The 16,061-nt window shown below is 40.0% G+C and overlaps 1 protein-coding gene and 1 long non-coding RNA gene across 2 annotated transcripts in view; one reads left to right on the top strand and one right to left on the bottom strand.

Annotated features, from left to right (window-relative positions):
• LOC121273278 (collagen alpha-1(II) chain) overlaps positions 1-16,061 on the bottom strand; it is an 88,996-nt gene that overhangs the window by 5,034 nt on the left and 67,901 nt on the right. The window contains exons 44-49 of the mRNA XM_041180343.1: positions 7,692-7,799; positions 7,548-7,601; positions 4,987-5,094; positions 4,680-4,733; positions 3,829-3,936; positions 204-257 (exon numbers count right to left, since the gene is read on the bottom strand). Coding sequence (XP_041036277.1) covers positions 204-257; positions 3,829-3,936; positions 4,680-4,733; positions 4,987-5,094; positions 7,548-7,601; positions 7,692-7,799 — 486 coding nt within the window. The remainder of the gene's footprint in view (positions 1-203; positions 258-3,828; positions 3,937-4,679; positions 4,734-4,986; positions 5,095-7,547; positions 7,602-7,691; positions 7,800-16,061) is intronic.
• LOC121273279 lies at positions 1,056-5,238 on the top strand. Its single transcript, XR_005941970.1, has 3 exons — positions 1,056-1,202; positions 3,831-3,953; positions 4,939-5,238. It is a non-coding gene; the product is annotated as an uncharacterized LOC121273279 (long non-coding RNA).

Below are 16,061 nucleotides of genomic sequence, written 5' to 3'. Positions count from 1 at the left end.
TTCCAATAATTTGCCCACTACCCAGGTCAGGAGGTAATGATCATATTTAGAGAGCATCATCATTAAACAGATGTCTGATTTTTTGTGATGTGGTACTGCACATTTTTATCAATCTTTATACAGAATTCCTGTATTAGAGATGTATTTTCTCACTTGTGTTTTGCCAAAAGAAAACCTAGTGTAAGATAGCAGGTAATACTTACTCTAGGGCCAGCAGGACCGGCAGCACCAACAGCACCTTGATCACCAGCAGGGCCCTGGGAAAGAAAGAAAACAGGAATTTTATATATTCACACTGAATGTACAATAATGGGATGAGCTACATAAAATGAATACCAAATCCACAGCAAGCCATTCTTTGATATGTGACCACAGCCCCAAGGTTCTTACTTTTTAGGGATACAAACTCGTGCAATCTAAATGAGCAGGAACAGGAATTTGAGCCTTGATCCGATTATGTAAGGTCTCTACCCCTTTTCGCTGTGGTGAAATTTACACTGGGAGTAAGGACAGGCCAAGAAACCAATAGGGTCAATTCAATGGGCTGGATCTTGCAGTGCTTCAGTGTTTGCTGCTACTGAATGCTGAAAAGGCCCCACATCTTCCGGAGTACACAAGCACTATATTGCACTTATCTAAAAGTTGCGATGGACCAACCAACATTACTTGCTATTTCAAACAGCAAGTATGGAAACCTGCATGAATTTGGACTAATTGCTCATCAGTTATGAATTAATTACACCTTAAAATACATCGGTACTTTCAGGCAAAAGGGGCCACACCATTTTAAAAGTTAAAATAGGTTGATTTTTGCAAATGAAACCTTTAAAAAGTCTGATAAATCATGTTAAAGGTGAAATCTTTGACTTTTTAGCATGATTTATCAAACTTTTTAAATATCACTTTTTAAAATGATTTATCTGATCAAAATTATTGTACTTTTTAAAAATTATGTTTAAATGTTTAACTTTGTAACCTTAATTATGTCTACTAAAACTGTTTTTCCAATACCTTTTTTAATGCGATTTTCCAATGCTTTTTTACTACAGCAGCCTTTTCTCTTCAGTTTTTGTGGTGCAGTGACTGTAAGGCACGGCCACAACTGCTTACCGTTTTCGAGCATGCTAGACTACGCTGCTTGGCCTCACTGCAACCAATGCCAGGAGGGAGTCCTCGCCACAACTCTCACCATGGGGATCGTGGTAGGTACATGCAGAGATTTATTCAATGTCAGCGGCAAGAAGGGATTGAGGAATACAGTGAGATGATGGGCATTTGGGGTTAATCTATTGAAAACGAGGCAGGCTTCATGATCTTAAAGGTCTTTCCTGTTCCTAAATGTCTTGAGTTGTTTTAAAATGAGTCAAAGTTAAATAATAAAATGCAAATAAATTCTGAGGATTAGAATATTATTTAGCTCCAAAAATAGAATAAGGTGTTTTCTAGCTTGGAGAAAACCCATTGGTTTTACAACCCTCAGTGAGAGAAGCCACACATATTGATGAGGTATTCTCATCAACTTTGAGTTTCATGGCTGTGTTGATATTGAAGAATGTTTAAGCACCTTGGAAGGTTGTATGATGTTGAAGGCACATTAGAAAAATACAAGTTGTTGTTTGGCTCCTGTGTATATTTGGCGGGTGCTGGGTGAACAGCTTTTCCTTTGGAATCACTAATTGGCCATTAGATCCAATATCAGTACATCCTTCAATTAACTAAAAAAGACCAGCTGGTCATGGTTGGAACAGCCTAGTGCCTTCCAATAAAATCGAGAGTACAATGGATAACACAGCATCTCTGAACTGCTCTGAACACTGAGTACAACCCAATGACCAGTAGAAGTCTCGTCTCTCTTAATAAACTGAATCTGGGAAATTTTGACTGTTCCTCTTGAAACCACAAATCCAAAAATAGTTGATGGAAAATGTTCAATAGTTGCATGGTGAGGAAGGTGGTCTTTCTCTGATGTTGGTGTAGTGTAAAGCAGAGGTAGTCTTACTCCACATCTGGTTAATGCTATATCTGATCTTGATGCTTGATACTGGCACTTGGTAATGGTGGTGGTGTGGTACAGTTCACTCAGGGAGTCTGAATTGCTGTGGCAATATGCGTGGTGTAGTCTGGAGCTATGGACAGTGACGGTAGAGGCTCCAATTTCTTTCCTTTCAATGGCTGACCAGGAATCTCTCCCTCTCTTGCTGACTGTCATTTACGTATGTTGGAAAGATTCATAAGTTGATGCTCAACCTGTTTGGCTACGTTCTGGAGTGGGACTTAAAGCCAGAGCTTCTGGCTCAGAGGCAGGGATGCTACCCATTGCAGCACAAGACTTCCATTGACACTAGGTACAAGAGTGGAAAAGTGTTTCACTGCCCAGCACCTTGAGAACCACCTGCAGAAATCTACAAATTCTGAAAATTTTGTAAATTGATTTTTAGAAATCTCATGATCTATTCTAGGGAAATGAATTTCTCCTCTAAATGCTAGCTATTCACATTTGCATATCCACCTAAAGTGAAGGTAATAAGATGTCAATACATAACATTTGAAAATGCCAATATGGCTCCTTCATCCAGCTTTGTTCAAAATATTTTTTTCACACTAGTTAGATGATCACTACCTTCAATCTGGTACATAAAAACTAATCCTTTGGTCCTTAAACTTTGGAAAAGTGCCTACACACAGATTCAGAGGATAAGTACAGATAGAGCTCTGTGAAACAGCGCATGCCATTTTTAGTAGAATGGAACCTGCGACTAAACTACACTAAACATATGCACAACTTAAAGATCATTTAATCTTCATCAATAGCAACAATCAATTTTGTAATCTTCTTCTTTAATTTTGCCTCTCCTTTCCTGAAGACAATGACTCTTGCTAAGATATGGTTTCATGGGTGCAGACTGTCCTCTGATATTTTACTCAAATGGCTATTCTTGAGCCAGCATGCTGCATGGTGGCAGGCGATTTGACCATGAAGGGCCATTACAGTTAAGGTCAATCCTATCTGGAACTGATGTTCCACTGATACAATGCACTTCCCAGTAGAGGATCACTGGATCAGGAATGGGAACTTTGGATCATTTTACCCATCCCTAAGCCTAGGGGTGTTGAGGCCAACTGTTGTGTTCCTATTGCCATTACTGCTAGATAATTGAACTTTACACAGATAACAAACTAAGCCTGGTTCCTTCTGGTCTGTGTGGCTTTATTATTCACTAGCTTTAACAACTGAGAATCAGGTGTGCATCAATTCCTTGCAATAGTTTGGAAATAAGAAATAAAGAACTAGCTGAGTTGTTGTCACACTTGCTGCTGAGTCAGTAGTTTGTAGCTTCAAATCCCACTTCAGGATTTAAGCAACTAATCTAGGGTGATGTTTTATTGCAGTACTGAGAGAGTGCTGCATTACCAGAGATGGATGAGACATTAAATGAAGGCCCTGTCTGCTTGTTCAGGTGGATGTTAAAGATCCTGAGGTACTACTGGAAGATCTGCAATGGAATTCTTCTGGTGCTCTAACTTAATGAAGATCACCAAAAATAGATTTTAGCGTTATTCTTTCATTTATGGGATCATGCTGAGTGCAATTTTATTACTTCATTTAACTGAATTACAACAGCAACTAAATAATTCACTAAATGTGAAGTGTTTAATAGTGTCCTAAGCGCAAGATGAGATGCAATATGAATGCAAATACTTGTATCTTTACAAATAAGAAGATTGGTTAGATTGCATATAGGTGTCCATAAAAAGTGAAAATAATCGATTCCACTATGTTTACAATGCAATGTCCTGAATTGTATTGTTTGTGTTAAAAATACTCACAGGAGGACCAGGTAAACCCTGCAGACCAGTGAAGCCTCTGTGACCTTTCTGCCCTCTTTCACCGGTCTCACCAGCTTCACCCTTGTCACCACGAGGACCTTGAGGACCCTGAAGAGAATATTAATGTAAGAGGTTAAAACAGGCTTGTCAAGTCTTGCTGATTTGGAATGAGACTCGTATTTTTGGTTAAAAATGTATCAACTTTTACAAAAGTAAATGCTACTACACGATCCTGGAATGACAATATCATTGTGAATTTTACATGGTTAGTTGAAATTCCATTGGGCATTAAGTTAAAATGTATTGCAGTATCATCTAAAGGCCCTTTTGTTTCACTGCACTTATGATCAGACATTCTGATCATATTCCAGATGTAACCTTGCCATGAGGCCATGGGGTTGTTCTGCCACTGGCAAAATGCCCTAATAGTGTCCTTAAATATGTAAATCAGTTGTCCACCTCTGTTCAGTACTAATCCATGTCTGTTTCTGTACTTAGCAGCAGGACTGCATTGGGGAGCCATCCCAATATAGCTCCCCACTATTTTTCCGAACTACCACACTACCCCTACCTTCCAGCCCACCACCTCGGGGCCAGGAAAATCCCAGCCATTATTTCTGCAATGTGCAGCATTCTCTCAGCAGTTACATGTGTGATCACAGAATCACAGAATGGTTACAGCACAGAAGGAGGCCATTCAGCCTTTCGTGTCTGCACTAGCTCTCAGAAGAATGTAGCTCTTAACAAAATAAATTACTCCTTTCTATAACAGATAACCTAAATTTTTAAACTAATTTAAAAAAATCGCACATGATAATGTTTCATAACATTAAGTTATAAAGATTACTTACAGGCATACCACGAGCACCAGCAGGACCAGAAGGACCCATTGGACCTTGAGCGCCCTACATCAAAGGAAAATAACTTTATTACTTCAATAATAAAACACAAAGAGGATGAATGGTCTATACAAAGATTGCTAGTGACTAAAATTACTTAATGTTAGGCCCTTTGATAAAAATGTGAGAAACTAAATATAGAGTTTAACAATTGAATATATAATTTTTTTCTGGCACACGTGGTTGATCTTACATGTTTATTATTTTCCAGCTATTGCAAATTAAACAATACTGATGTTCTGAAGACACTGATACTTACAGGTTCACCTCTATTTCCTTGTTTGCCAGTCGGGCCAACAGGACCTGGAGCGCCAGGGGCACCAGGAGCACCAGGGGCACCAGCAGGACCAGTTTGACCTCGGTCACCCTGTTCGGAAGGAGGAGAAAGCCATTATCAGCCAATCACTGATCTCCAGAGGACTGAAATCTTTTTCAATAAATGAGCTTTCACTACTTCACATGCAGGTTTATTGGAGCATGACATGCATTACCACAATGAATGGTTGATGTAGAGACCCCTTTTAAAGAATAAGTATATAAATATTTGAGGCAGGGAAAGATACAAGGAGATTGGGAGAAAGCGAGGCAATGAAATTAATTTTGGATTGTCCTGACAAATTCAAAACCAGCACCAACACAATGGGACAAATGGCTTTCCTTCAATGCTACAAACTTCTAACAGGGTTCGATACACAAGGATTCAATATATGTACTAAACATTTTAAAACCTGAAAAGGTTCCTTGAAATCGTACAACAACATTGACCATAGCATGACACAATTACTTTTTACATATTGAATGGTCCTTTGGAATTCTGTGCCCTGGAGAGCTGTGGAGGCTCAGTCATTGAGTATGTTCAAGACTGAGATCGATAGATTTCTACATATTAAAAACATCAAGGGATACGGGGCTAACGCAGGTTAATGGTGTTGAAGTAGCAGATCAGCCATGATCTGATAGAGCAGGCTTGATGGGCCATGTGGTCTACTCCTGCTCTTATTTCTTATGTCCTCACTTCATTTTGATTCAATTTTTCAGCCGAAGGTACAATTAATGACCTGAATAATGTCTCAAGACACATTCCCAAGTCAATTTACTGACAACTGTGGTTTGAGGTGGAATAGGGGGCAGGGTATTAAAAATTTGATTGATTATTGGTTTGTAAGCGAATATTGCAGAATATAGGGAAGCTGTGATGTTTGAAAATGTTATGGAAAGTCTAATAAAATGACAGCATGCAGTATGTTACAAAGGGAGAAAATGACCATTGAACACCTTTTATAAATAAGACACTGTTTCACATACATATGGCTGCATCGGAAAAGGAGGAAACTATTTTGTCTAGTAAGCCTGCTGCACGATTTTATTAACCATGATAGCTCTGTGAGCGATTCCTTAGTGTGCGAACTCTGTTCCTGCCTGACCATGGCAGAGTCTATGGTATGTGGAGCACCTATCTGCTACTCTTGATGTTTGGAGTACATGGAGTCCCTTTCTCTGGCTGGTAATAACTGGGCACGTGCCCAACAATCCAGCTGGTATTGGTAATATAAAGCACCTATGGCCATCCTTCTCAGGTCTTGGTAATAGCTGGGAAAATCATCTATCCCTGGAACTGGTAAAAACTGGGCATGTGATATTGGTAATAACTGGGAAAAGTCACTCTTTCTGAAATGGGTAAAAACTGGGTATTGCTAATCCCTCTCTGTCTGGCACAGAACATAACTGCCTGACAGTTTTTGAGGTACAAGAAGATTTTTTTTGCACAATATTGGCACATGGACTTCCAACTCTATCAATGCAGCTCTGGCTCTATGTTGGATTAATGGAGTCCCTCCCCACCTTGCCATTGTTGACATTGCCTGGGCACAAGCATTTTGTGTGTGTGAACCTCTCCTTTGGTATGTCATTGACTTTACACAGGTACATTTATAAAAGTGAACTCAGCACATATCACAATTCAACTGAATGAACTGAAACACAAAATAAAGAATATGAAAAAAACAAGTTCAACATTGTTCTTCTGAATAATTTTGACAATGCTTACTGAAGTTTGAATTAATTAAGGAACAAACAATTTATTTAGCTGCTACAGCTAACCTATTATATTCTTTAGTTGTCCACTTAATTTGTTATGGAAACTAGCTAATTATCTGTTTGGGCAGCTTTTAACCACTGTCTAATCATTTTTTTCTTTTAATATGGTGACTTTGCTTCCAATTGCAATGTTTTGGACCTGGGCTCCTGACATAGCACTTAACCTCTCAAATTCACACATTTGAATACATTTTCAGACAAGTGTAGGAGTTCTTCTTGCACTTGCTGTTCTTTGATTGGAGGAAGCCAAGATGAGGCATTACAGTTGCTAATGTTCAATATTTAGATATTTATGCATTTGATTTCTGAGGGACTAGGCAGTGCAATTGGTTAATTTTGCCCTTTGTCCCTGGGCCCTTGGTTCAAATCTAGCCCAGACTGATGAGTTAAAAGACTTAATTTTCTGTAGACTCCTATGTCATATGAGTTCAGATAGTTTCATAGAATTATATAGAATTATTTAGAAATTACAACATGGAAATGGGTTATTTGGCCTAACCAGTCCATGATGATGTTTAACCTCCACATGACTGGTAATCCAAATCCAATAGGTCTGGGGCAGAGGGAGCTTTATTTTGTAACTAACTTCTTGATACTCAAAAAAAAAATGTTCACAAATCCACTTCACTAAGTCTTTGAATTTATTTATGACTAATTTCAAGCCCATTGTGAAAAAAACTCACTAATTCCCTTCGATGTTAATACACAATTTATTTATCTTACCTTCATACCAGCTGCACCATCACGACCGGGAGGACCATCAGCACCAGGGTTGCCCTGTCAGGAGATATAAGATAGTCAGACTCACAATAGACCACAAGACAAACTAACCCATTTAAAGAATCACAATATAAAATATTTACATACTTCACGTCCAGGTTCACCAGAAGGACCAGTAAGACCAGGTGGACCAACTGGGCCAGGGGGGCCTCGGTCGCCAGCGGAACCAGGAGCTCCTTGTTTGCCAGGCTCACCCTAGAGGGAAAAGCAAAATGGGGGTTACATATCAGGATGTCTTTGATGCATCAGTTTTTCAAATATCTTAAGGTTGGAAATGACTGTTAACATCCCTGTTCCAGGTGTTGGTCATTTCAGCAGTGTAGTGGTACAGCACACTCTCAGTCCATCTTTCTTGCCGGGATGAAGTGGCTATTCAGTGTTATAGCGCTGAATCCATGTGTAAACCTCGTTAAATCCTGTACAGTTGGTCCTTAAATTCTACTCGCACCATTTTTCACATACACTGTGTTCCCACCCTTGCTTCACTTTGCAGGTCTGCTACAGAAGAGAGCTACAACTGCAGCTGATTAGGACAGCACATATGTTGGAATCAGTGCATCACTTGCATTCAGTTGGCTGAAGAGGACCAGCAAGAGCGTAAGTGACAGTCCTGGATGTAAGATTGCCCATAAGGATGAGAGTGGCATTGCACTGGTACACAACACATTGGACTACAATCCAGGCACGATGACGTGAGTAATTAAGCAATGTTGGCATAGGGAGCTGAGGGTAAAATTAGGAGGCTTTGATAAAGCAGTGCCATCTCCTCAATGATGACTTCTAGTTACATTCGTAGGATACAACCAATGACCAATGTGTCCAAAGTCTTTGTCCTTGCAGGTGAGGACTAGGCCAGTTTGCTGACCACTGATGTATCAAGGAGGTGATAGGTGTATTATTCAGCAGATTCCGCCACTTCAGCCACAAATCAACAGCAGCAATGTGATGAGGCTGCAGAATTCTACAAGTCTGCTGGATTTTTCAGAGTCCAGGAATCGCTGATGGTACCCATGGTGCCATTTGGATCCCCATAGACAATGCTGTGCCCTACATGAACAGAAAGGGATTTAATTCTATCATAGTCTAGTTGGCGTACAGCTCCCCAGCACAGAGTGATGCAATGGAATCCCTGCTTCTCCAAGAACTCTCATGATGCCTTGACTTTAAGGCAGTCATCTTTGCTACCTTTACTTGAAGGGGAAGGAGTTGAAGAATGGTCCCTAGGAGATCAACAGCACTCTCAGCAAGCAGGATTCATGATATCCAGCATAGCTATGGGTACAATGAAGGCCCTATTACAGCCAAGATAATTATAGAACATACCACTGGGATCTTAAAAGCAGTGTTTCAGGTATCGTTACTGATCAAGTGATACCTTACAATACAGCCCTCCCAGGGTCTCATAAGTAACAATAAAAACTAAATAACTTTGCTCTGCCAGCTTGTCTCAATTGGGTTCAAGCACCACTCCAGGACTTGAGCATATGGTCTAGACTAAATCTTCAGTGCTGTACTAAGGGAGTGCTGTCTATTCAGATGGATGCAAAAGACCCATGGTGCTATCCTGGTGTCCTTGCCATTATTTATGCCTCAACCAACACCACCAAAAGCAGATTAACTGGTCACATATCTCATTTGTCATTTGTGCGATCTTGCTGTGCGCAAAATTGCCAGCCACATTTGCCCAGGTAACAACAACGACTGCACTTTAGAAGCAATTTATTGGAAATGAAACACTTGGTACAATGTAAGGTGAGTACTTAAATGCAAGTTTTTTTTTCTTTTAGTTTGCAAAGACCATGGAGGAGGAACAGAATGCTAAAGACATGACAAAAGTTTGAGTGTGAACAAAGAAGCAGCTGCAGAGCCAGCAGTGCAGCAGGGAAGGCTGGTACACAACCGCCAATCCAAATTGTCTTCCAGTAAGTGGTGGTGCTGTCCACATATATAAATGACACACCCCTAAACCAGCTGCAGTTGCACTTTCCCTTGCAGATCCTCAAATATCAACTATTCCCTTCTGAATCCAGGATCCTGTTATATTCTGACCGTAGATAAATAAACAACAACAACAACTTATATTTAACTTATATTTATATAACATCTTTGACATAATGAAAAATCCCAAGGCTCTTCACAGGAGCTTTATAAAACAAACTATGACACTGAGCCAGCAAAGAAACACACAGAACAATGTACAAATTAAATCCAGTGTTTTTATTCCAACCATTGTGTGTTCAGTGAATTTAGTCATTGCTTGCACTTTGTACCTGTGGATTGTTGTGGAGTATAACACCGACCTCGCCTCCTCCTCAGTGATTCCCTCGGAAGAAATAGGTGAGTTATCTGGCTGCTGGGTTCCATTGTCAGTTTGTCAGAATTGTAGTAGCATGAGACTTCCATGTTGTAAGAACTCCAGTAGCTTTGCATATGGGCTCAGTCATGTTCTTGCCACCTGTTCCTGTCTATTTTCTGCCACTTGTGCAGGGATGCTTGATGACCTGGGTCATCATTTGAACCAGTAATCTGTTCTTTAACCACTTCCTGCCACTGGGCGGTCCCTGAAAATGTCCACTGATTGTGGGAACAGAACTTTGGGCATCTATAAGGTTTGTGAATCCTTACTCAAAGTTTTCTGTGTCCAATCTCCAAGTGTGCTGAAGCTGGAAAAAAGAGCATCTTTAAGATCTGAGTCCAAGGTTTCTATAGTGGTAGTGTGAACATTCATGAGAGATGTCCCCACTGTGCCTATGACTTGCACTCTGGAAATTCCACTGCAGATGCCACTAGAGTTACCATACTCTCCATGGACAACAGCAGTGCAGATAATCATTCTATGACTGCACAGATCTAGGTAGTGTATTTCTCCACAATCCTTTCAAGATCTTGCAGTGAATGTTCCATGGACACAAGTAGCTCAGCTGGATAATCTGCTCAAACAGCAATGTCTGATTGTAAGCAGGTCCTATGTGGTCAAAATCCCTTAGTGTTGCAGCAGGGCCAGTAACCATGCTGGACTTTTGATCAGCAAATGCCTAGTCTGCCAACACTATTTTCTCCTCCTCACCAGTGAGTTGTGACTTACCCTAAGACCCCTCCTGAACCTCACCATCTACATCCAATGGGTTGTGTAACTGTTCTTGACGTTTGGCAGAGAGTGATTGTGATACAGAGTGCTGTGTGTTGTGACCTTTTTTGCAGACACTAGTTGTTGCTACACTCTGTTTCTCCATTTCTGTGAAAAGAGATGATAATATGTCATTCCATGGTATTATCTGCACTGTTACTTAGGTTGAGCATGTATCTGAATGACAGTCATTCAACAGGACAAAATTATATAAAATGAATATTGTAGTACTAGCCATGAACTCATCGGAAGCTTCCAGCTTTGTCGTCCCCCAATCCCTCTATACTCTCCCCGCGTAATATTTCCAAAGTGGCGTTCTTGGATAGGGTAGGGGGCTTGTATTGGATGGGTCCAGTGCAGCACTGTTCTCGCTGATTGAAGGCCATCTTGTCCTGCAAGTAGAAGAACAGTATTGATATATTGAATGTACACAGAGCACTGACAATGTCATGCATTTGTACAGTTTCTGTGACATACTAGATGTTTTCATTAAATGGGTATCACCATGCTAGGTTCACTTCTAAACAGTCATTATCTAAATCCCCTTTTGGAATTGTTGCAGTACACACAAATTTGCATAAACACTTCAGAACTACATCTCTCTTATACATAAATATCCCAATTCATGCTAACCATTCATAGCCCTTGTATCTCATGGCAGTGCTGCACTGGTTAACCTCTGCATACCAGTTTTCATAGAGAAGCAGGAAAGGATGAGAAGTTTGCCAGGGTTGACTTTCTTGCATGTCCACTTATGGCAGGTGCATATTAATATTATTGACTTACCTTAGCCGAATTCTTGAGATCTGCCATCTTCTTCCTGACATCTTGCCAGGTCCCGAGGATTCTGGAAACAGCATTTACATGCTCCACGATTTCTTTCCATACCTGCTGAATCAGGTGTTTGTGGAGGATCGGCCCTCCATGCAGGTATTTGTTCGCTCATTCCTTTTATTAAAGCCTTTAGCGCCTGGTTGTCAAAATGGTACTTCCTGTGTCTGGTACACTCCATTGTCCGAAGAAAATTGCTGTGGAAATAGCTGCACTGGGCTGACATGCGCAATTTCAATGCTTTAAGCGGCTGCTTAGCGCTCAACCTACACCACCAAAAACAGATTAACTGATCATTCATCTGATTTGCTGTTTGCAACTTGACTTGCCGCATTTGCTGACATAACAACAGTCATGGCACTCCGAAAGTAAACTGTTGTTTCTTAAGCGCTTTGAGCTGCTTCTGCGAGACATGATAAGGCAGTATACAAACCTTTCTTTAAAAAAGATGCTGGCAACGATTATTGATGCTCTGCTTTCATTGGATGCTGCATTTTGCGATCATTATAGCGCATGCTATCTTGCATTGGAAAAAAATTCAGCCAACTCGAGCTTCGCAACCCTTACAAACCTTATGCAATGCTCAGTTAAACCTTCATTAGTGCAAAAACAGTACTTGCTAGCCTTTAAAGTGCAGCTCTTAAAGACAAATAATTATAGCCCCTGACCAGTATCTGCTGGATGATGGTGTGGTGAACCTAGTTTTATGAAACATTCACCATGCATTCTAACAGCATACACTTTACATTTAAATGTACATAATAAACATCAAACTGTTTTCAGAGTTTGAGTCATGGTCGTTATCTTGAAAATGTGAAGCCACCATATATCGTGATCCAATAACCACCATGACCCAGTACTCAACATGATCCAGTACACAATATAATCAGTACTCAATGTGATACAGTACCCATTGGAACCCAAGACTCAACATGCTCCAGTATTCATGTGTGATCCAGCCGGCATCAATAAGCAGTAGATTATGTGATCCAGTTCACAATTTGGTCCAGAGCAAGCTCTGATCCACTACACGTGATCCAGTACACAGGACATAATGGGATCAGCTAGAGATTTGACCTTATACGGTAGATAATACAGGGCTGGTCCCTATTCTGTACATCCTATAGGGCTGGTTTCTATACTGTATATTCCACAAGGCTGGTCCCTATATTATACATTCTACAGGGCTGGCTCCTATACTGTACATTCTACAGGGCTTGTCCCAATTCTGTACATACTACAGGGCTGGCCCCTATACTGTATATTCTACAAGGCTGGTCCCTGTACTGTATATTATAAAGGGCTGGTCCCTATACTGTATATTCCATAGGGCTTGCCCCTATACTGTACATTCATAGGGCTAATTTCTATTCTGTACATTCTACATGGCTGGTTCCAATGCTGTGCATTCTATAGGGTCAGTCTCTATTTTGTACATTCTATAGGGTGATCTTCTGTACTGTACATTCTATAGGGCTGGTCACTATAACATGCATTCTATAGGTCTAGTCCCTATACTGTACATCTTGAAAGGCTGTCTCTATAATTTGCATTCTACAGGGCTGATCTCCATTCTGTAAATTCTATAGGGCTGGCCTCCATGCTGTACATTCTGCAGGGCTGGTCCCTATACTGTATGTTCTACAGAGCTGGCCCTTATACTGTACATTCAAAAGGACTAGTCCCTATGCTGTATATTCTATTCGATCAGTCTCCACACTGTACATTCTATATTGCTGCTCACTGTACTGTACAATGATCTCAATACTGTACATTCTACATTGCCGGTGCCTATGCTGTATATTCTACAGGGCCAGCCTCTATGCTCTGCATTCTATAGAGCTGGCTTCTATACCATACATTGTAAAACTCCGGTGTCTATACTGGACATTCGACATGGCTAGCATCTATTAAATCATTCTATTGGGCTGGTGTGTATTCTGTACATTCTACAAGGCTGGTCTGTATACTATACATTCTATAGGCCTGGTCTCTACACTGAGCATTCTGTAGGGCCAGTCTCTAAACTGTACATTCAACAGGACCTGTCTCTATACTTTGCAATCTACAGGTCTAGTCTCTATGCTGACCATTCTAGGGATAGTTTTTAGACTATATATTCTATGGGGCTGAACTCTATACTATAATTCTACAGGGACAGTGTCTATACTGTACATTCTATAGGGCTGTGATCAATATTGACAGTATAGCTCCCAGCTTAATTTATATAATGTGGACACCAGGACTGTAGTAAGTACAGTATATATAAGCCAATCTAAAATTTAATTTTTCTAAAAAAGAGGCCAGCCCTGCAATATAGACAAATATAGCAACCAGGCCTGTAATATATAAAGTAAAAAGTAATATACACAGTATAGAGCCCAGCCCTGCAGTATAAAATTATATTATGCATTGTACAGGGCTGGGCCCTATACTCTACAATTTATAGGGCCAGAGCATAGATTGTACATTCTACAGGACCAGTCTCTTTACTGGACATTCAAAAGTGCAGGACCCTATACGGTATGTTGTATAGGGCTGCCCAATATACTATATATTGTATAGGGCCAGTCTTTACTGTTCATTCTATAGGCCCCATCTCTATTCTGTACATTCTATTGGTCTGAACCCTATACTATACATTCTGTAGGGCTGGTTTCTATACTGTCCATCCCATAGGGCCCTTCTCTATACTGTACATTCTACAGAGCTGGTCTCCATACTGTTCATTCTACAGGGCTGTACCCTATACTGTACATTTTGTAGGGCCCGTCTTTATATTTTACATTCTATTTGGTTGGTCTCTGTACTGAGAATTCTACAAACCTGTTTTCTGTACTATACATTCAATAGGACAAGCCTCTATCCTGTACATTTCACAGGGCTAATCTCTATACTGTACATTTTACAAGACTAAACTCTATACTGTACATTTTACAGGACTAAACTCCATTGTATATTTTAAAAGGCCAGACCATATACTGTACATTCTACAGTACCAGTCTCTATACTGTGCATTCTACAGGGCCGGGCCCTATAATATACATTCTATAGGGCTTGGCCATATACTGTACATTCTGTGGAACTGGTCTCTATACTGTGCATTCTACAGGACTGGACACTATACTGCACATTCTATAGGGCCAGGCTATTTTCTGTGCATTCTTTAGGGCCAGTCTCTATGCTGCATATATTACAGGAATGGTAATAACTGCATTATTACTAATTTAGATTACAAATTTGATTTTTATACCAATTATTATGCATTATAGACTGGTTTCTACACTGTATGCATTACTGGGTGATCTTCATATTATAAATTTTAGAAGGTCAGTCTGTACAATGTATTAGAGGTTCTGTCGCCTGTAGACTGCCTATAATACAGAACTGATCTCTTATATTGTATATATGATCGGGTGTTCCAACACAATGCATCATTGGCTTACAGTATACAGTACTAATTTCTCTACTGTCCATATTGTAGAGCTGGTCTCTGCACTGTCAATACAATGGACTGGCCCTTATTCTGTATATATCATAGCATTGATTTCTATACTGTAGATACTTGATTAGTCTCTATAATTTTATACTGCAAGGCTAGTGTCTATAATGTGTCTATTACAGGCCTGGTTTCTATTTTGTCTATATTGCAGGGCTGCCCTCTATATTTTTTAGATTTAATTAATTTTTAGATTAGCTTATATATACTGTACTTTCTACAGTCCTGGTGTCCATTTAATATAAATTAAGCTAGGGTCTATACTACATGAGTTGGTCTCCAAGCTGTACATATTAGATTAATATTTAATGCCTATGCTAAAAGGACTGGTCTCTATACTGTATATATTAAAGAGCTAGTCTCTCTGCTGAAGATATTATTAGGCCAGTCTATATAATGTACTCATTATAGGGTTTGTCTCAATACTCTAGGTATTAGATTAGTCTCTCTACTGTATATTATAGGACTGATTTCTATAATGTATTTATGCCCTAGTTTGTTTTTATCCTGTCTATATTCAGGACTGATCTCTACACAGTAGATATTTTAAAATACTCTCCAGACTGCGCATATATAGGACAGCTCACTGTACTATGTATACTATATATATATATATATATATACATATATTGCAGGCCTGTTTTCTGCACTGCATATGTTACAAACAGTATTCTAAATATTACGGAATAGATACCTGTACATTATATATGACAGAACCCTAGATAATAAGGGACATAAGTTCAAGGTGAGGGGCAGGAGGTTTAGGGGAGATGTGAGGAAAAACGTTTTTACCCAGAGGGTGGTGATGGTCTGGAATGCGCTGCCTGGGAGGGTGGTGGAGGTGGGTTGCCTCACATCCTTTAAAAAGTACCTGGATGAGCACTTGGCACATCATAACATTCAAGGCTATGGGCCAAGTGCTGGTAAATGGGATTAGGTAGGTAGGTCAGGTGTTTCTCACGTGTCGGTGCAGACTCGATGGGCCGAAGGGCCTCTTCTG

This window comes from Carcharodon carcharias, chromosome X (assembly GCF_017639515.1).
Source record: "Carcharodon carcharias isolate sCarCar2 chromosome X, sCarCar2.pri, whole genome shotgun sequence".
NCBI lineage: Eukaryota > Metazoa > Chordata > Chondrichthyes > Lamniformes > Lamnidae > Carcharodon > Carcharodon carcharias.
This window is presented reverse-complemented; position numbering and strand designations above follow the sequence as displayed.